We start from the raw sequence: 22,535 nt of genomic DNA on the forward strand, positions 1-22,535 counted from the left end.
TAAGCTATATATAATAAGCTATATATAATAAGCTATATATAATAAGCCATATATATAATTTCTGTTGGCATAGTGCCTTACATGTTGGGGTGACTACTGAGAGGGTGATACGAATTTATCAGCCATTCTGTGGAGAAAAGGTGAAGCTATATCCTCCCATAAAGTTTTACAGTGTCAGAAACCCAATGGAGAGTCACTATGGCAGTGAGTTTGGTTTGAATTTACAACATGCCAGGAACTCTGTTAGAAACTTGATACCCACAGAGCCCAGAAATCAGACATGTTGACAAATGAGTGAAAAACCCTCGTAAAAGGGTCCAGGAAATGGGAGAAACCCAGACAACCAAACTGGATATATCTAGAATGACTTGCTGGGAAGGTGGTGATGGCATTAACTGGTATTATTATTGGTATTACGGGTATTTTCATCTCATGTGGTTGGAGAGAGACTGTTCAGAACTTAGAGGCCTTGAAGCTGTTTCTTTGGGGCGCTAAAGTCTGAGATGATGTTATGTTGTTGTTGTTGTTGTTGTTGTGTGCCGTTGAGTCGCTTGCGACTCATAGCGACCCTATGTACAACAGCCCCTAAACTCCACTCTTTCCTGTGCCAATCGCACTGTCTCTGACACTCCCATTCCAATTATCTCAGTCACCGAATCAATCCACCTCATCGAGGGTCTTCCTCTCCTGCGCCGTCCCTCCACTCTCCCAAGCATGATGTCCCTCTCCAAGGATCGGTCCCTCCTCACAACATGTCCAAAGTATTTGTACATAGGGTTTTCAGAGGCCTGCTATTTCAGAAGTGGATGGCCAATCCTTCTTCCTAGTCTGTCTTAATGTGAATGTTCAGATTTAGAGAAGTATCCGACAGACCAGCATGTTAAAGTTATATCCCTTATTGCGGTGTTAACTTTAGTGTCAGTGTTGTCCCTGCCTTTCTCACACGCGTCTTTACCCACTTATTTCCCTGCTCCACCATCCACCAGGATACCCATCCACTTCTACCCCCTCCCTTCACATCTATCTCCCTTTGACCGGCCCTCCATCTAATAACATATATGAGGCTTCCATGGCTTCTGTGATTCCAAACACATCAGCTGATCGTAGTTCCTTATGTTGGGATCAATGTCTCTGAAGTTTAGTCGTAATGTTTCCCGAGTAAAGGTGATGCATCCTGTAGAACCGGTGTGTAGATAGTCGCGCGTTTTTTTGCGTCTTCGATTACCTGGGTAGATGGGAGGTGTCTGAGGCTGGCCTCTAAGCTGCTCCGCCTAACCCCTCCTCTGAGCGTCCTGCCAGAACGAATGTTACACGGTTTTTTTGCGTCTTAGTTTACCTGGGGGGATGGGAGGTGTCTGAGGCTGGCCTCTAAGCTGCTCCGCCTAACCCCTCCTCTGAGCGTCCTGCTGGAACAAATGTCGCCCGGTTTTTTGCGTCTTCGATTACCTGGGGAGATGGGATGATGTTATGCTAAGTAGTAAAAATATTTTCCAATTTCATTTGGGTTGATTACTGAATTTATAAATCTATTCATTTATGTGAAGAATACAGCATCACAAGTTGGAAGATGACTCATAAACAACAACCTGCAGTATGCAGGTGACACAACTTGCTTGCAGAAAATGGAAAAAAAAATCCTTGAGGCATTTGTTGATGAGACTTAAAGACTATAGCCTTTAAGAAGGATTACACATCAACACAAAGAAAACAAAAATCATCACAACTAGACCTGAAAACAACATGAGAAATGAAGAAAAGACTGGCAAAATAGCTTTCATTTTAATGGACTCCACAATCAACACCTGTGGAAGCAACAGTCAAGAAATTAAATGAGATGCTTTTCATTGGAAAAATCTGACGCCAAGGACCTATGTAAAGTGCTAAAGAGCAAGAGTGTCACTCTAAAGAGAGAATTAATGAATTAATGAATCAATGAATTAAGACTGCGTGTAGAGATTGTGAGGGTGGCATGTGGCACAGGGTTGGATGTTGTTTCATTCTGTTGTCCAGAGAGTTGTCATGATTGGAAGCTGACTCACCTGCCCTTAAGAACAAGTACATCTAATATTCTCAAAGAAATTAGATTATACCAAGAAATTGAGTTATAAACTATAAGTTTATTTATAAGTATATAAATAATAAACATATAGATAGATAAATATATTTAGAAATAAATTTACAACTGCATAAATACACTTAGAAATACATAATTTGTATAAATACACAAATAAGCATATATCTTATAATTCAATCTCTGAGTATAACCCAACATTTGAAAATGTTAGAGAATACTTTCAAAATGACTACAAAAATAAGTTAACCAGTTGATGTCCCTTTAAGGCAAAAAATTATGGCATTTTCATCTGCCTTGGAAAAGAATGAGGGAGAAAAAAATAGGTAGATAGGTTGATTGATAGCTTGAGAGACAGGTAGGTAGATAGATGCAACATCTTGGTTTTGTTCTTGGTCCTGCAACTGTTTGGGTCTGCTTACTGCCTTACTCTGCCCTTGGCCAAGACCCTTGCTCCACATCAGTCCTGGTTAATTTTGCATTGCCTGGTTCCCTGCTGTTGCTTACTGCTGACAGTCCTACAGACTTCTGGCTACCTAACTAGTTAGCAGTTCACCAACTGTGTGCCCTGACCTGGTCCTCTAAGGCTTTGTATTAATTACATAACCGTATCCAACCCAGAAAGTTCATTTCCAGCAGTCTTCAAGGTGGATTTTTTTATAGATGGAATATATGAGAGGCAGTGAATGTGGAGGATCTTGTTTTGTAAGTGTTTATTTCTTTTTAAATCCATTTGCAGAATGTGGCTTCCTGCAGAGATCATGTCTATGAGTTGAGTACTACATAGAGAAATTATTTTCTTTTGTTATTAGCTGAGAATTGGTCTCATATTAACTGACAGTGGTTCTCCATATTTCTCGTAATACACAGGTCAAACCTTGTCTTCTTTCCCTGGTGGGAGCAGAAATCCTGTAATGTTACATTTCTAACAGTTGACAGTGATGATTGAGTCCAATTAAATATGTTTAAAGCCCAAGGTTTTAAAAAGACTTTTAAACTCTTGTTTATTTAAAATAAATTCAGTCGCTCCATTTTTATAAAAAACCAGGAATCCTTCCTTAATGTGTTTAACTTCTAGTTTTCTAGGTATTGTTATAGCTTGCTTTAAGCAGACTTGGTATTTAAGAGCCTGTATTTACTTTCTATCATTCAATGACAACCTTTCATAACTAACTGAAACTAAAATGTGAGATAAAGTTGCAGTGTTGTTGTTGCAATCAGGTACCACTGAGTTGACTATAACTCATAGTGACCCTATCAACGACAGATCTGAGTCTTGTCTTATCCTGAACCACCTCACCATCTTGGATACACTCGAACCCATTGTTACAGTCACTGTGTCAACCCATCTTTTGAAAATTTTCCTCTCTTTCTCTGACCCTTAGGCTTTTCCATCATGGTGCCCTTTTTCAAGGACTGGCCTTCCTAACAACATGCCCTAAATATGTGAGACCATGTTTCAACACCCTTGCCTTGAAGGAGCACACTGACCACACTTCCCCAGATAGCCTCATTTGTTCGACAGTCCAAGGGATGTTTAGTACTCTTCTCTAACACCACAATTCAAGACCATCAATTTTTTTTCTGTCATCCTTATTCATTGTCTAAAAGTTGTAGCCCATCCTTTTCAAATCATTGAAAAGTTGTATTACCGCTACTATTTAAGAAGGATAGTTTAGTAACTGTAATTAATGGCTATGGAGTGAGAGTACAGCTTGATCTGTTAGGGGAATAACTGATTAATGGTAATTTTATTTTGAAAATTTTCATAGATAGCTGGTGGTATGATCAAATAACTAATAAGTTTTATGTGGTGTTTTATTTTGTTTTGTTTTGTTTTGTTTAAAAGCAAGCTAAAGAAGCTTTATTAAGGTGTCTCCTGGTTGGGATTCCGTGGTCAGCAGAGATAGAGACAGGCAGAGAGCCAGACCAGGAATACCACCATAACTAATAATTTTTAAAAGATGAGCCCAAAGGGAGCTCTGATGGCCTAGTGGTAAGAACCTGGGCTGTCAATCCAAAAGCATGTGGTTCAAATCCACTAGGTGCTCCGCTGGAGAAAGAGGGGCAATCGCCTCCGGTGCCAGTCAGATCCAATTCAACAATACACAACAAAGGGGAGGGAGGGGGAAAAAGATGATCGCAATGACAAGATTCAGACTCCTAACTTCTTTCAGCGGTTTGCCTGTTTTCAGAGGTGCATCTGTCCAGGCCAAAGAGTGTATGACTGTGCTCAGGTAGCAGATAAGAAGGCAACCATCTGCATTTACCAGCCAATTACAGCGTGGGTGGAAAGTCCCTTGTTCTTGGGGCAGTTGATTTATAAGCTGTGTGCTTAATATTGGCATTTCACTGGTGTAACTTCCGTAGCTTTGAATCTTATCTGGGGTTTTGATTAATTAGCTTTATAATTGGTGGAAATGGCCTATTTTAAGCTTTCTTACTCACATAGTTTTCAGATTGGGGGCGATCTATATCCTTTTAAAGATTAGATACAAAATAATAGATCCAAGCCTTTTTTTTTTTACTCTCAGGGTTATCTAGAGAAAGATAACCCATGAGATTATATATATATATATAATGTGTGTGTGTATATATATGTATAAATAAATAAATAAATAGATCCACTGTCATTAAGTTGATGGCAATCCTCCATTGGTTTTCTGAGGCTATACATCTTTACAGAAGTAGACTGTCCCATCTTTCTCCCATGGAGTGGCCCATGGATTTGAACTAGTGATGTTTCAGTTAGCAGTTAAGCACTTAACCACTGTGCCACTAGGGCTTCTTTCTAAACATATGAGCTAAAAAGTGAAAAGCTGCTTTTATTGAATTGAGGTGGGGGATCTTGTGCCTAACTCCCTTGACATCAAATCTTTTGGAAAGCACCAAGAACTAGTATTTGAGAGGAGATATTTATGTTACGTTACCTTGTAAAGTGTATTTGAAAACAGTGTACTTTCCTTTTGTAAAAACATATGTTGAGAAATGCCCATGTGCGTAATAATCTGTATGTTGTATATTGTTGTGTACAGTCGAGTAAGAACTGATCCATAGCCGACCCTTCAGTGGGTTTTCAGAGGCAGCTAATCACATGGGAGGAGATTGTCCTTCCGTCTCCCATGGAGCAGCTGGTGGACTCGAACCCTATGCCTTCAGGATTGCAGCACAGTCTCTTGCCACTAGGCCACCAGAGTCCCTGATGTTGTATACATTTCTAGAAAAAAAAAGTCTCGAAGAAACACATCACAAGATAACCAGCCAATAAACTAGTGTTGTCAAGTCTAGTCTGACCCACAACCACTCGGTGTGTACCACACTAGAACTGGACTTAACAGGGTTTTCAATAGCTGTCCTTTATTTGAAGGTGCATCTGAGTAGATTTGAGCTGCTAACCTTTGGGTCCATGGTCAAGTACTTCACTATTTGTACTGTGCAGCTGGATTATAGGTATCTTTATTCTTTTTACTTTCCTACCATGCCTATTGTGGATGAGTCAATTCTAATTCATGGTGACCCTAAATGACAGAGTAGAACTACCCCATAGGGTTTCCAAGACTGCCAATGTTTATCAAAACAGTCACATCTTTGTCTTATATATGAGCTTGCGGATTCAAGCCCGCTGACCTTTAGCTACTTTAATTACTGTATCACAAAGGGCAGCATAATGATTTTTTCCCAAAGATTAGTGGCTTAAAACAAGTAAACATTAAAAGAATTTTTTTAAAGAAATTTATCAACTCACTGTGATAATAGTGATTGACTCTAAATAGAATACAACAACAAAAACTGCTTTATATCTAAGACTTAAATATATTCTTTTAGTGCCCCTTTTTTAACTGTTCTCTCTATTAGATATCTTAATCCATTGGATAGTCTAAGATTCTCAGTGAATGTCAAAGAAAACCAGATGGATTGTCAATTGCCATGTTTTAATTAAAGTCCTTTCTTTAAGAACAGCCTCATGAATAAAGGCTTCATTATGCATTTCTTCTGTTGTGTAGTTTGTGCCCTGTAATTACTACAGAAATGTTGGAGTTCCTTTGTGTATTGATATAACGTAGTGTTATTCTTGATTGCTGGGGTCAGTTGTCTGTGAAGATGGCCATGAACAGCCACTCTCATCCTGTACATTTAAGCCTCTCCTCTCAAGAGCTAGACCATATTTTGCCTCCCCTTGGATGTGGACTGGCCTTGAGACTTGCTTTGAATGGTAGCATGCATCAGAGATGATGCTGGGGGACTCCTGAAACTCAGCCCTGATAGGACTTGCAGCTTCCATTTTTGTTCTCTTGAAAGTCAGCTGATATGTGATGCATTATTCCTCTGTACTGGAGAGTCCCCTTAGAGGAGAAGAGGTTGTGTGGGGAGCTGCTGAATGGCTGAACAAGTAACAAAAGAAAAGAAGAAGTTATGCATGAGGTATGGGAGGGTCTGAGAAATACACGGCTGCTGCTGAGCCTGGTTGCATGGCTGAGAAGGACCAAGAAATGCAGGCCAGGGGCTTCACAGTGGCAGTTTAAATTGGCCTTGGAGCTTGTTGGCCTGTCCTGGGTTTGGCACTATCAAGGTTGGACCTGTCAGTGTTGGTTTATGTAAGGGCTCATGGAACAGAATCCACCATTGCCTCAGATGATGAGAGTTGCTGGTCTTTGCATTTGTTTCAAGACATTGAAAGCATTGCTCCTGGGGATTGGCCCCCAGAACACGCTATACCTCATCAAAGCCCCATTTTGTCAGATGCCTCAGACACACATGCCCCGATTCCATCTCAGTGGTTCTATAGGTGAGCATAGGACGAAACTTGTGTCCAGACTGAGGAAATCCAGTCAAAATTAAAAGTCTCATTTCTTAACCATTTTTTAATGGAAAACAACTTACTGTTATTTTAGATACAAGAAAAGGGAGATACCCTTTAATAGGGTAACCATCCATTTAATATCTCTGAAATTATTCCACATCTGTTGATTCACTGATCTTCTTTGTTAACCCTAACCTTAACTCAAGGAAATGTCTTCACTGATTGCTGACTTAACTGGCAATTAACCCTTGGTTGTTCTTCTCCTGAAACCCAACCTAACCTTTTAACTGTTGGCACTTTATTATTCCATTATCACCATGCATGCACTTTTCATTGTTGAAAACTGAATATTAGAATCTTAAACGTGGTATATCTTATTCAGAGATTCTTAGTGCTTTATAATAACAGTAGTATTGGGTGCCGTATGCAGTAATAATGGAAATTACATTCACAAAATAGTAGTGGTAATGGAGCATTCTGAAATGTATGGGCACTGCTAATAGAAAAAGCAAGCTGAAAGAGAAAACCATGTTTTATTCACAGCATCTTGGCTGCCTGTGCTCTTGGACCTCAGGGAGCCCGGGGCTGCACAATGTGGATCAGCACAGCCGATTCTGATTGAAGTGAGGCTTCTTAGAGACTGGAACCAAAGGGGGCTGTGTGCATGTGGATGCTTGAAAATGCTTTTTGCTCTTTAGAACAGATCAGCATCTTGTAAATGAGAATTAGATTCCAAAGAAGCAGTTTGCTATGATTCAGCCTGGTAATTTGGTTCTTTTCCAATAGCTCATAACTGCTGGCAGATAGTTTATTTTTAAAAATATGCTTGGCATATACATATGAAATTGATGTATGGAGACAACCTCTATTTGAAATATCTAATGCACAGTCATCCGTCAGTATTCTTGAAGGATTGATTCCAAGACCCCCACAGATAACCAAACTCCACAAATGTTCAAATTCCTTAGATAAAATGAAATTCTGTTCACATGCATAATGTTTCAAGTTACTGACTGGGAGTTTGGTGGTTTGAATCTACCAGCTGCTTCTTGGGAGAGATAGACAGTCTTCTCCCTAAAGATTTACGTCAGAAACCAGTGGAGGGTGGCTGTGAGTCAGAATTGATGCACATCCTCCTGTGTACTTGAAGTCATCCCTAGATTACTTATAATACTTACTACCATGTAAATGATATGTAAATAACCCTTTTCACCTCCTCTTAGTCTTTGAGAGATTGCAGTGGCTGCTTAATTGCTTTCCCCTTCAATATTTTCAATCCCAAAGCGCTTGAATCTGTGGATGTGGATACAGGGCTGCAGATACTGAGGGCTCATCTGCACGCATATGCTGAACTGTGCAGATGCTGTCAAGTTGATCCAGACTAATGGTGACCACAGTGTTTCAGACAACTGGACTCCACAGGGTTTTCATGGCCATAACAGTCCAGGACCTGATCACCAGTCCTTTCTTCTGAGGTGCCTCTGGGTGTGTTCAAAGTGTCAGTGTTTTGGGTAGCAGTCCAGTGCTTAATCGTGTATAGCACCCAACTCCAACCCCAAATATTTGGTCTCCAGTCAGTTCTGTCTTTTGGGAATCCCATGTGCTGCTGAGGAGACCTGTATTCCATGGTGTTTTCACTGCTGTGACTTTTCCTAGATTGACAAGCCTTTCTTCCAAGGTGGCTTTGAACCACTTCCAATTTCTCCAACTTTTTGCCTGGTTGTGCTCTCTCTCTGAAAAAGCCCACGAAACCAAGACCAACTTTTCATTGCTACCAAGTCAGAACCAACTTATAACTGAATCTCCAGCAATTTCCAAGGCTGTAAATCAAAGGGGAGGAGATTGCCTATCTTTCTCCCATGGAGCTACTGATGTATTCAATCCTCCAGACAGACATCACTTTTGAGTTAGCAGTGCAGCTTGCCACTAGAAACACACACACACACACACACACACACACACACACACACTGTTGATGTTGTTGTTGTTGTTATGTGCCGTCCAGTAGCTTGTGACTCATAGTGACCCTATGTATAATAGCTCTGAACTCTGCCCTAGGCTGAGAAAATCTCCTGTGTCCGACACATGTACCCTCATTTCCCCAGTTACTGTGTTAATCCATCTCAACCAGGGTCTTCCTCTCCTGTGCTGACCTTCCAAGCATGATATTTCTCTGGAAGGGCTGGCCCCTCCTGGCAGTATGCCCAAAGTATGTTAGATGGAGCTTCAAAACCCTTTCCTCCAATGTGCAGCTTGATTTCACCCTCTCCGGGACAGACTTGTTTGTTCTCTTGGCAGTCTATGGTATGTTCAATTCCCTTCTCCGGCACCAAACTCAAAGGCATGGATTCTTCTTCTGTCATCCTGTCATCCTTAGTCTTTGTCCCACTCTGTTGCATAGCAAGTAATTGTGCAAAAACCATGGTTTGGACCAGACACACCTTAGTCTCTAGACTTGATTGTCATTAATCTTCAACACTCTGTAGAGGTTTCTGACAGCAGACTTCCCCAATGCAATTTATCTTTTGATTTCCTGACTACTGGTGCCAAGAGTGTTGATTGTGTAACTGAGAAAGCTGAAATTGTTAACAATCTCAGTCTCTTCACCATCTATCATGATGCTGCAAATTGGCCCAGTGGTGAGAATCTTTGTTTTCTTGATGTTGAGCTTCAATCCACATTGAAGACTACAGTCCTTGACCTTCTGCAGCAAATGCCTCAGGTCTTTCTTAGTTTCAGCAAGCAAGGTTGTGTTACTTGCATAGCACAGGTTGTTGATGAGTGTCCTTCCAATCTTGATGCCACATTTTTCTTGATAATGTCCTGCCTCCTGAATGACCTGTTCCACATATAGATTGAAAAGGTATACAGTGTAGTTCCCCATAATTTATCAATATGTTTTAGGTTACTTTTAGACTGATTAACTTTATCCTTTTCTTTAGTATCTTAATTTATAAATAAAACTCAGTATAAATATATCGTAAGTGCCATGTTTGTGTTTAAATTCACAGAAAATCATAATGAAAACTAAGAAATCTAAGAAATTCTTTTATATATGAATTGATACAGTAAATGTTGATTTTAAGTTTGGAATATTTTCTGGGCCAATTAGACATTTTTGTGAGGTTTTGATTAAGTATTTCTGTTGACAACTTAATGATCCTTATTCCAGGAATTTTCTGTTTATAGCTTTAAAGAATAGACAAGGCCATGGCTGTATCAGTGTAGCAAAGATGAGAAAGAAGAGCGATGGGTCCATTGTGCCTGCTCACAGAGTTATTTCAGTCTTTTGTGTGTTCACACGGGACCTGCCCTTGCTCAGCTCCTTGCATGAAGGAACGTTTTTCTTTTCAACATTTTTTCTTTCATTTTGGAATCATTGAACCCACAAGGCGGTTTTTAGATACATGCTCATTTTCTAAAGCTTCCAAGTATTGGGGGGATTGCTACCATTACAATTTCTTTGGTGTCCTAGGAGGTATTATCCAAGGCAAGGGAGTAAGCAGCTCCCAGTGGAGGCAGAATGCATGGAGCAGTTAAATCTAAATTCTATACACCTTCTCTTGCACGCAAATCTCAGATCACACAGAGGCTGTTTCCATGGTTCTGAGACCAACAAATCAGGGCAGAGGGCATTGAAATCCATTCATAGAAATGTGCCAAAAAAGGAAGAATCTGCTTGTTTGTTTACTTTATTTCAAATCACAGATCGAGGAAGATACTATAAAAGAATTTTTGCAGAGCATTGTCACTTACTACTTTTTGAGTTGCTGCCTGATTGGTTGCCAAGTTGCTTTCAGGACCTGTAACAAATTCTTACTCTCACTGTAGCCTCATAAATTGTCTGAAATTATTATAGTGTAGTCATAAACTCTCATGTGACATTGAAACTTACATTTTTCTGTTTTTGTTTCTCATTACCATAAATTCAGTGCTGACTTATAGCTGAACTTACCACTGGAACAGACCATTAATTACTCATGTACAAGTTCAAGTTGCAATTGAAGAAAATTCAAGAAAGTCCTCAAGAGTGAAAGAAAGTATGACCTTGAGTCTATCCCATTTGAATTTAAAAATAAACTAAAAAACAGGTTTGAGGCATTGAACAGTAAGGATCAAGGACCATATGAGTTGTGGAATGTCATTAAAGATGTCATTTGTAAGTACAAAAGATCATTATAAAGACAGAGGAGAAAAGACCAACCAAAACAGATGTCTGAAGAGACTCTGAAAATTGCATTAGAGTGTTGAGAAGCTAAAACAAAAGGAAGAGATGCTGAAGTAAAAGAGATGAGCAGAAGTTTTCAAAGAGGAGCTTGAGAAGACAAAGTAAAGTATTATAATGGAATGTGCAAAGAGATAGAATTGGCATTTCTCAAATTGAAATAATTTAAAAACAAATTCATGCCTCAAGTTTCAATACTGAGAGACATTATGGGAGAAATGTTGAGCAATACATGGACTACATGGACTCATTGTACAAAAAAAATACTTGATTGACACTGAACTAGCATATGAAAAAGAGCCAGTGGTGGTGAAGGAAGACGTTCAAGCTGCACTGAAGGCATTGGCAAAAAAAAGTAAGGCCTTAGAAATCAATGGGATGCCAGTCAACATGTTCCAAATAACAGGTACAGCCCTGGACATGCTCACCAGTCAAGGCCAGGAAATTTGAAAGATAGCCACCTGCCCAAATAACTGGAAGAGATCCATATTTGGTTCACATCCCCCAAAATGGTGATCCAACAAAATGTGGAAATGATAGAGCAACATGATTGCAATTACATGTAAGCAAAATATTGTTAAAGATAATCCAAAGTTAGAACAGTACATTAACAGAGAACTGCCAGAAGTACAAGCTGGTTTTAGAAGCCATAGCACCAGAAATATACTGCTGATGTCAGATCTTGGCAAAAAGAAGAAAATATCAGAAGAATGTCTATTTGTGTTTTATTGACTTGAAAAAGTCACATTTGGCTCACATTTGACTGTGTAAATTATAACAAACTATGTCTAATCTTGAGAAGAATGGGAATTCCAAAACACTTAATCATGCCTATGAAATTTTTACCTAGCTCAAGAAGTTGTTGTCTGAACAGAGTAAGGGAACATTGCATGGTTTAAAACAGGGAAATGTATGCATCAGAGCTGTACCCTTTTTCCATACCTGTTCAAACTATATGCTGAGTAAACCATTCAAGAAACTGGATTTTATGAAGAAAAACGTGGTACAGGGTTGGAGGAAGACTCATCAACAACTCACATTATGGTCCAAACTTTCCAAAATAAGGAGGATCTGAAGCATTTGCTGCAGAGAATCAAGGACTGCAACCTTCAATATGAATTCCATTTTAGCATCAGGGGAAACAAAAGTCCTCACCACTCCATCATAATAGCTGGAATAAAGATTGAAATTGTCAATGATTTCCTCTTTCTTGGATCCACAGTCAATACCCTTCATACCAGTTGGTCTGGAGATTGAGGCACTTGTAGCATTGGAAAAGTCTGATGCCAGGGATCTATCCAAAGTTCTGAAGAGCAATGTTGTCCATTAAAAAACTAGAATGTGCCTGATTCAAGCCACAGTCTTACCAATAACCTGCTATACATTGGAAAGCTGGACAATGAATAAGGAGAACAGGAGAAGAATAGATACATTTGACTTGTGTTCTTGGAGAGCAGTGCTGAATATCTCATGAACTGCTAAGACAGCCAGTATGTCTTGGAGAAAACACAACCAGAATGTTCCTTAGACTCACATATGGTGAAGTTGAAGTTTAGTGTTATATATTTTGGACATATTATTAGAGAGAGGCTTAGAAAGGGACATTATACTTGGAAAGGTGGATAGTCAGCAGAGGAGATGAAAATCTTCAGTGGGATGTATTGAAACATTGCAACAATGGCCTCAATTGTGTCAGTGATAATAAGGATGGCACAGGAAAAGACAGAGTTCACATCTCTTGTTCGTAGGGTCATAATGAATTGTTCTCAACTTGATGACACTTAACAACAACAACAACAGAGATTACTATAGAATAACCAGTACATCATTTCCCTAGGGAACACTGGTGGCCCAGGAGATAAAGAGTTGCACTGCCCACTCAAAGGCAGATGGTTTGAATCCACCAGCTGCTTTATAGGAAGAGGATGGGAAGTCAATTCCTGTGTAATTTACAGATTCTTAAAAATCCTCTAGAGGGTCAGCTATGAGTTAATTCTGACTCAATGGCAGTGAGTTAATTTTAGATGGATTTTTGGAAGTTATAAATTCCACAGGAGGAGCTTGCCCATTCTTTTCTTGTGGTGCTGTTGCTAGATTTGAACTGTCAGAGAGACAAGGACTTTAGATTAACTGAAAACTCTACAGACTAGGCTACCAGAGCTCCCTGTAAAACTATAGAATAAAATAATATATAACATTTAATAAAACATAAATGCAGTGCATCTATAGCAGGTTTTGTTCTTTTGGTTCTTTTTGCATCCAACTTACTTTGCCTCTGTATCTCTTTGCTAACATCTACATAAAAGTATGGCCTGAATGGCTGGTACAAAGAGTTGACATAATTAGCTGCTTTTGTCTCATATACCTTGGGTGTATTATTAGAAAGGGGCCAGTCCCTAGAAAAGTACATAATGCTTACAAAGTTAGTCAGTGAAAGACAGGAAGACCTTCAACTAGGTGGGTTGACACAGTGGCTGCTGCAATGGGCTCCAGTGTATCAGAGATTGCAAGGATGACTCAGGACAGGACAGAGTTTAGATCCGCTATTCATAGGGTCTCTGTGAGTTATACTTGACTTGATGCCACCTAACGACCACCACCATATTAGAAGGTCAAGCTTCCCCAGACTTAGTGGTCCACTTCTGGAAATGTTAGAGGTTCAAGCTCCCCCAGACTTAGTGGTCTACTTCTGGAAAAGTAGCCATTGAAACCTTCTAGAGCACAGTTTTGCTCTGTACTCATGGGGTCTGTATGAATCAGAATGCACTAACAGCAGGGTTTTTGTTTAGTTTTTTTAAGTATGAACTTATGTTAACTACTTAGTGGGGAGCTCTGGTAGCCTGGTGGATAAGGAGTTATATTGTCAACCCAAAGGCATAGAGATCTAATCCACTGCTGCTCAGAAATGGAAAGTCCTTCCCATGTGATTTATAGCTTCTGAAAACCCACCACAAGGTCAACAATGAGTCTGTTTTGACTCAATTAACATGTAATAACATTTAGTATTTGATTTGTTTTGATAATATTTCAGTCAAATTTATATTTGTAACTTTCCTTGTATTTGGTGCCCCTTTAATCTAGTGACCTAGTTGGCTACCAGTACAGCTTAATCTGGATCTGCCTCACGCTCCAGCATCATGAGTTGTTTAGCAGCTGTCCACATGCATTGAGAGGAGAAGTTAAGGCAGCACAGGGCTCATTGCAAATACAGCCTTGTAAACAAACAAAGAGTCTTCATATTCATGGAGCAAGACATTGGTGACATTGGTCACATTTTCCTGAAGAGCTTTTCAGAGTACTGCCATCATCTCATGCCTATAGCCCTGTCTCCGTTGTGGTTTTCTCCATTATAATTATTCTCGTCTGTGTCCACATGCTGTAAGCAATCTTCTGTTGATGGGCTTTCTCCCACAGTACTCTCCCCATTAGAGAAGTAGAATTTTTTTAGAAATAGAAATTCATTTATTATCAAATCCCTACCTGCCTATTAGGAGACTTTGCTGAAGTAATGTATATAGAAAGTGATTCTTTAAGCTGACTCATGTTTTTCAAATAAAGAATGGTGACAATAATACTTCTGCTCATCAACCCTTTTTGCTGTCCAGATATTACCTTATTTTGAAAGCCAAAAGCCTCTTAGGAACTGAGGTAACAATTTTGCACTCACCATTTATTGAGGAGGAAATGTGTAGTGGTTAAGAACATGGGCTTAGTAGACAGGCTAGATTCAGGGGCCACCACTGACCCTCCAGCTGTGTGACTGGGGATGGATTATTCTCCCAGTCTGGATTCCTAATCCTTAAATTGGGATATTAACAGAGTCACCTTCACAGAATTGTTGAGAGGATTAAATGGATATTATGAGGTATAACATTTAATACAGTGTCAGGTAGACATGAACACTTGGTAAATACTAGCTTTCATGGCTTTCTATAGTTATTCGGGGTTCTTTCTGATAGATTCTATACAAAATCAGGGCAAATTTCTAATTCTCATGGCTTGATTAATTGAAGATGTTCTTGCTCACATGCTACTCTTTTTTCTGTTTTCATCTCATCTGGGACATACTTAATATTAATTAAAGAAGTAGAGCATGGTGTTGTTTTTTTTTAAGGGAAAATATGCTTATATATTTTAGCAAAGTCGTCTGTATGACTGTCATTCTGTAGTGATTTGAGTGTTGCAATCAAGCTAGAAGCTCTGCCACTAGTATTTCCAATTCTTTGGTGTCACCCAGCATGGACAGTTCCAACAGAACTTTCAGACTTAAGACACACTAGGAAGGAAGGCCTGGTGATTGACTCCTAAAAATCAGCAATGAAAATCTCATGAATCACCGCAGAAAGTCACCCCATATGGTTCTGGAATTGACTCTGATGTCCTAGTTCATAGCGTGTTGTACAGCTAACCCCAAATCTGCTCCTCTCTGGTGGTCTCAGTCCACCAACTGTTCCATGGGAGAAAGATGGGCCATCTCCTCCCATGCAATTAACAGTCTTGGAAACCCGCTGGCGGATCAGCTACTACTCTAATCTGACTTCACAGCAATCAGAGAAAGAGGGTAAGGGTGGGGGTGAGGGTGGGGGTGAGGGCCAAGGTGAAAGTGAGGATGAGGCTGAGTGTGAGTTCTGGAAGATGAGCTCCTGATGTTAGAAGGCAGCCAAAATACCAGTAGCTCCAACAGTGGACGCAGACATACCAGTGGAGTCTCTATAAGCCAAGTGACTGGATAGCATCTAACAACAGTAATGTCTTTTATAAAAACCATGGGCTGTTAATTTCCAAAAGCCTAAAACTCAGATACCTGGGAGTGGTTTCCTTGGCTTCACGTTCTGATGAAGTTGGAGGAGACACACAAGTATAATGATTCTGTGGCCAGGAACCACCTTCTCAGGGCAATGTGCTAGGTGTGGGGGGAAGGCCGTGGGTACAGAACTCCGTGATAGTCTAGCCCTATTTCTCCTTCTCAGTCACCCACTCCCACTAGGCAAAAAGCAAGAAGGTTCGTTATGATTTCTGCCTAGCATACCATTGTTTGTATACAAACATTTGATATGGAATGAAGTTAGAAATTAATCTCGTAAATGGCCATTTAAAAAAGACCTCTACGGCTGTAAGCAGACAATAGTGATTAGAACGTGGAATGTGAGAAGCATGAATGTAGAGAAATTGGACGTTGTTAAAAAATAAATGGAACACATAAATATTGACATACTAGGTATTGACAAAGTGAGATGGCTTAGTATAGGACATTTTGAATCAGATGATCATATGATCATATGATCTACTATGCCAGGGATGAAAAGGTGAGAAAAAAAATGAGGTTGCTTCTATAATAAAAAAAGTTATTTCTAGATCCATCATGAAATACAATATGGTGAGTGACAGGATAATATCTATACATATACAAAGAATTCCACTGAATACCCCTATCATTCAAATATATGCATCGACAGCTAGAGCCAAAGAGGAGGAAATAGAAGATTTCTACCAACATCTGCAGTCAGAAATTGATCAAATATTCAATCAAGATGTATTGATAATAATGGGTGATTATAATGCAAAAGTTGGGAACAGAGAAGAAAGACCAGTAGCTGGAAAACATGGAATTGGTAACAAATAAAGCTGGAGATATAATGATAGAATTCTGCACATTCAATGATTTATTTATTGCAAATACCTTTTATAAGAAACACAAACACAGGCTATACACATGGATTTCACTTGATGGTATGCACAGGTATCAAACCAATTACATCTGTGGAAAGAATCCCTGGAGAAGCTTAATATTAGCTTGAAAACCAGGCCATGTGCTGAAGAGCAATGATGTCTGGAGACTAAGGTGTGCCTGATCCAGGACATGGTCTTGGCAATTACTTGCTATACATCAGAGAGCTGAGCAATAACTAGGGATGACAGGAGAAGAATTGATGTTTTTAAGTTGTGCTGGAGAAGCATATTGAATATACTATAGACTGCTAAGAGAACAAGCAGGTTTGTTCTAGAGAGGCTGCTTCTTAGAGGCAAGGATTCTAAAGCTTCATCTGACATACTTTGGGTATGTTGAAAGGAGGGACCAGTCCTTGGAGAGGGACATCATGTTTGGGAGGGTGGATGGACAGCAGAGGAGAGGATGACCCTTGATGCAATGGATCGATTCAGTGAGTGAGATAATGGGAGTAGGTATGTTGGAGACAATGAGATTGGCACAGGGTAGAGCAGGGTTTAGGGCTCTTGTACATAGGGTGGCTATGAGTCACAAGCGACTAAAAGGCACATAACAACAACATATTCCAAGGGAACTCTAAGAATCTGCATTGCAATCCCATAGGCATGCAGTTTGGATCCACCAGCTGTTTCTTGGGAGAAGGATGGGCAGTCTCCTCCATTGTGATTAACTGCTTCTGAAAATCAAGTCAGTTCTGACTTGATGGTACACAACAACAACAGCCTCTATATTCCAACCCATTCTGCTTCCTTAGAGGCTCCTGATCTCTGAATAATATTGTTGGAAGTGCTTTATCAACTCTGCTCATTTTATTTCTTCTCTTTGTTACAGATTGATGTTCTCAAGGCAGATCTGGAAAGCGCAGAATGGAAAGTTTTGGAAAATCTTATTCTGGAAGATGTCCTTGAGCAGATTGGGCAGCTTGTCTTTGAGATCCACCTCCACTGGCCCGGGTTCGAGGTCGGGGGCAGTGACAGCAGTGTCGTGAGGTTCTGGTACAGTCTCCTTAAAGAGTTAGAACTGAAGGACTTCAGGCTTTTTCACAGTTACAAAGACTTATCTAAGCCCCAGCTCTTCCTGAAGAGAGACATTTTCAATGCCAGTAGCTGTTACACTCTGAGTTGGGTGAATACAAGATGGAAATAGGTGCACTTTCAACAAGAACTCAAGGAAATATTTACAGAATGGAGTGAGCTCACAATTCTAACCGTTTACTTGTCTGACCGCCCACCAGCCTTCTTTCTTGGGGCAGGTATTGTGTTATTGCCTTGTAGTGCATGGAGTCTGGTGCCTGTGCATGACACAGTGAACACTTGGTAAAAGGATGAGTGTAAGTATTGTCACAGGAGTCAACTGCCATCCCTCAGAAATGCAATTCTGCCTTTTTCTGTCTCTGACAGAGTAGCATTTCTTGTCCTCCTTCATCATTATCTCAAACTTAAGTATTATAAGTAAATGTATAATACATATACATATTATTACATATATGTTACAAATGTATAATATGGATTACATAGTAAACAAATGAGAACTGACTCATAGCTGACCCTCCACTGGGTTTTCAGAGGCTGTAATCGCACAGGAAGATGTTGCCCATCTTTCTGTCATGGAGCAAATAGTAGATAATGAACTGTAAGAGAGGTATGACCTTTGGGTTAGCAGTACAGTTTCCTGTGAACTAGGGTTAAAGTGCAGCCTAAATACTTCTACAAAAAAGTTTCTTCACTTAGGACGAATGTAACCTTTAAATTGGGGTGTTTAAATGTGCTTGGATTTTTTAAACCAATTTTGGCATATATAAATGAAAGAAAGTGATATCAAGCAAATATGTGTTGAACAATTGAATTCTTGATAGCCAGTGGCTTGTTTTCAATGTTTGCTATAAACACCTTGAAGGTCTAACCTTTGATGAACTAATTCAAGTGAAGATCTCCAAGGGAACCAAACCCTTGAGTATATTGAGAAAGATAATTTCCTATTGCTCTGGTCACCTAGTGGCAAGAAGCTGCACTGCAGTCTTGAAGGCACCCAGTTCGAGGCCACCAGCTGCACCTCAGGAGAAGAATGGGTAATTTCCTCATGTGTGATTAACTGTCTCTGAAAACCTGCTGGAGGGTCAGCTTTGTGCTGGTTCCAGCTCTACGGTACACACAGCAACAACATACTTTACCTCAGGGAGCTCTGGTGGCTAAGTGGTAAGGCATTGCACTGCCAACTGAAATGCACATAGTTCGAATCCACCTGATGCTTCACGGGAGAAGGATGAGCAGTCTCCTCCTGTGCAACTTACTGCCTCTGAAAACCAGCTATGGATGTGTACTGATTCAACCATACACACAACAAAAACAACATACTTTAGCTTATCCCAGTTTCCCTAATATCTATTACATGTCTATAAATCCAAAATTCCCTAACATTAAAAAGAAGCTGTATACACTTTCAATTTTAAGTAAGTTAATGAAAATCTTAAATTTATTGTCTACTGATTTTTAAAAAAGGTTTTATTTCATTTGACTTTGCATATGCCCTGGCAAGGGTTTTCCATGCCCACCCTGTCAATAATACCTTTCCCAAGAGTGAGACTCTGTGATCCTTCACCAGCCTTTGCTTAGGCCCACACTGTGGTTTTATAAGACACATTGATTTTGGCCTCTGGGGACTTTAGCACACAAAATTCTACTTCTGAATCTCCTACACTAGACGATAAAGCCCTTTGATTTGAAATCTGTCACATACTCAGCCTTAAACCCTCTTCTGTTTTTAGGAAACTAAGCACAAAGCAGAATTTGAGAGTTTGCAGTGTTGCCTCTTCTGATGCCAACCCTGATTTTTCCAACCAGACAAGACCACTCTGTAATTTTTTTTTAAAAAGCGCTTGTGTGTGTGTGTGCGCACGCGCACACGCATTATGTGCTGTCGTGTCACCTGTGATTCAAAGAAACCTTATGTCCAATGGCTCTGAAGTCTGCCCTATCCTGAGCCAGTCTCATTGACTCCAGCACATCTACCCCCACTGGCTCAGTTACTGTTTTCAATCCATCTTATCCAGGGTCTTCCTCTCCACCCTTCTGAGCATGATGTCCTTCTCCAAGGATCAGTCCCTCCTGGCTTTGTGCCCAATATATGTAAGATACAGCTTTGAAATCCTTGCCTTCAAGGAGAAAGTTAGTTTTAACCTCTCCAAGAAAGACCTATTTGTTCTCCTGGTAGTCTATGATATAGTCAATACTTTTCTCCAGAACCACAACTCAAAGGCATCAATTCTTTTTCTGTCATCCTTAGTCATTGTCCATTTCTCTGATGTATAGTATGTGGTTGTGAAGACCATAGCCTGGATTAGGCACCTTAGTCTCCAGACTGACATAGTTGTTCCTCAGTACTCTGGAGAGGTCCCTAACAGCAAATTTCCCCAATGTGATGTATCTTTTGATTTCCTGACTGCTGATGTCAAAAGTGTTGATTGTAGAGATGAGCAAATGGAAACTGTTAACAACCTCAATCTCTTTTCTATCTATCATGGTACTGATGGTTGTCCTAGTGATGAAAAGACTACAGTCCTTGACTTTCTGCAGTAAATGCTTCATGTTCTCCTCAGGTTCAGCAAACAATGTTGTGTCATCTGCATAGTGCAGGTTGTTGACGAGTCTTCCTCCAATCCTGATGCCACCACACTCCTCCTCAGAAAGTCCAGCTTCCCAAATTATCTGTCCTGTATATGGATTGAAAAGGTATGGAGACAGGATGCATCCCTGATGTACTTCCCTTCTTAATTTTGAACCATGCAGTGTTTCCCTGCTCAGTCCTGAGGACTCTCTTCTGTTCCGAGTGTAGGTTTCACATGAACACAATCAAGTGTTCTGGGATTCCCATTCTCCTGAGGGTTAACCACAATTTGTTGTGATCTACACAGTCAAATGCCTTTGCATAGTCAATAAAACACAGATAGATATCCCTCTGATACTCTCTGCTTTCAGCCATGATCCATCTAACATTATTGGTGATAAGGTGTCCAGTGCCATGGCCTCTGTGCAATCCCAAGTACTGAGTAAATTTTTCTATATGTCCAGTTGATATTAGTAGTAAGTTTGTAGCCTGAGGCCCACAGTCCCTCAGTTTCTTAGCATGCTTATGTAGTATTTCAGTAGTACCAAGCTGTTTACATTTCTTTGGTTTAAATTAGAAAATGAGGCTTGTAAATTGTTCAAATGATAATCCTTTCTAGGTGCTTAAGTATTAGATAAGGAGCACAAGCAAATAGGTGCTTGGCTGCTGACTTGAAAGGTTGGCCATTCGAAAACCCCCAGTGGCTCTGAGGGAGAGAACCTGAAAGTCTGCTTCTGTGATGATTACACCTAAGAAAACCCCATAGAGCGTTCATCCTGCGCAGTGGCTACATGGGGTCACTATGAGTCAAAATTGATGCGACAGCACCATGAGGATTACAGCCTTTTCAGAAGTCATGGCTTGAATAAATTAACAAGAAAATATAAAGTGTTATTATTCCAGTGCTGATGAACACATTCTGACTCATAGGGACCCTATAGGACAAAGTAGGGTTTCCAAGGCTAAAGTCTTTTATGTGAACAGATGCCACATTTTCTCCTTACAAAGTGGCTGGTGGATTTGAACTACTGACCTTTCAGTTAGCTGGTAGGCATGTAACCACTATATCACTAACATTCCTCTTAAAAAGGTATATGTACTACGTTAGTAAAAATTAAGCATATCTTTGATGTTCCTTTATTCTGAGAGAACATGAAATTATGTGCATTGTTTATTTAAAAAATTGAGGAGAGAACAGAATATTTATTAGAATTTATTTCTTCAACCTACCTCTTCCCTGATACATTCTCAGGGATGGTGTTTTCATGTTTGTTTGTTTTTATAGTAGTTTAAAAAAATTCATTCTTCAAATGAGAAGCAAAAATGACTAGAAATCAGGTAATCTTTCTAGCTTAGGTTTATAAGGGAACAAGACTTTGTGAGCTACTTTTGATAATTTTTAAAAATAGAAATGACATCTTTATTTAAAAGTGCAGCATATAAGTAAAAGGCATCGAGCAGAGAGAACCTGCTTGAATAAGCATGTTTGAGAGACTCTACTTGCTTTCAATCTATTTGGGTATTGGACCAGCATGGCAGGATAAAAACAAACCAACCAACCCAAAACTCACAAAATAACCCCTCTAAAATGATTTCTACTTTAACTCAAACAGTGGAATCTCAAAAGTTTGCTTTAACCCAGGGCCTGTTTGGATTATATGGCAACAGATTCTCTCTTGAAAAAAAGAAAATTCTCGAACACTATAATATGACAGATGTACTAATTAAATGTATTGTTTGATGAGCTTTTGAATAGGGGCATATCCATACCAAGTCTTCTTTCACAGAGGTGAAGATTGCTGGCTTTGTTGACAGTGTTGTGTGTGCAGGCTTGTGTAGTAGGTTGGTGGGACCAACAGTGACTCCCTCGTACTCATACAGGGACACCTGTGAGGGCCGGAACTCAGCAGAACCACCCCATTTCAGAATCTCACCGGCTTTCTATCTTTGACAGGGTGCAGTCTTGCTCCATTCCTGTGTCCATTAGTGGAAAGTATTTGAGCTGTCCTTCTCTGACAGATTTCTGCCTTCCATCGAGTCCAACTTGTAAAGGTTTTACTGTAAATTTATATGTGAGGCAGTTATACTGTGTCATAGACGATCATTC

General features: G+C 39.8%; 1 protein-coding gene across 1 annotated transcript in view; it reads left to right on the top strand.

Annotated features, from left to right (window-relative positions):
* The window catches only part of METTL24 (methyltransferase like 24), a 201,550-nt gene extending 183,579 nt beyond the window's left edge, over positions 1-17,971 (top strand). Inside the window, exon 5 of the mRNA XM_006879042.1 lies at positions 17,657-17,971. Coding sequence (XP_006879104.1) covers positions 17,657-17,971 — 315 coding nt within the window. The remainder of the gene's footprint in view (positions 1-17,656) is intronic.
* Positions 17,972-22,535: the final 4,564 nt, after the last annotated feature.

This window comes from Elephantulus edwardii, unplaced genomic scaffold, assembly GCF_000299155.1.
Source record: "Elephantulus edwardii isolate Elephantulus edwardi_28Jun2011 unplaced genomic scaffold, EleEdw1.0 scaffold00002, whole genome shotgun sequence".
NCBI classification, from domain to species: Eukaryota; Metazoa; Chordata; class Mammalia; order Macroscelidea; family Macroscelididae; genus Elephantulus; species Elephantulus edwardii.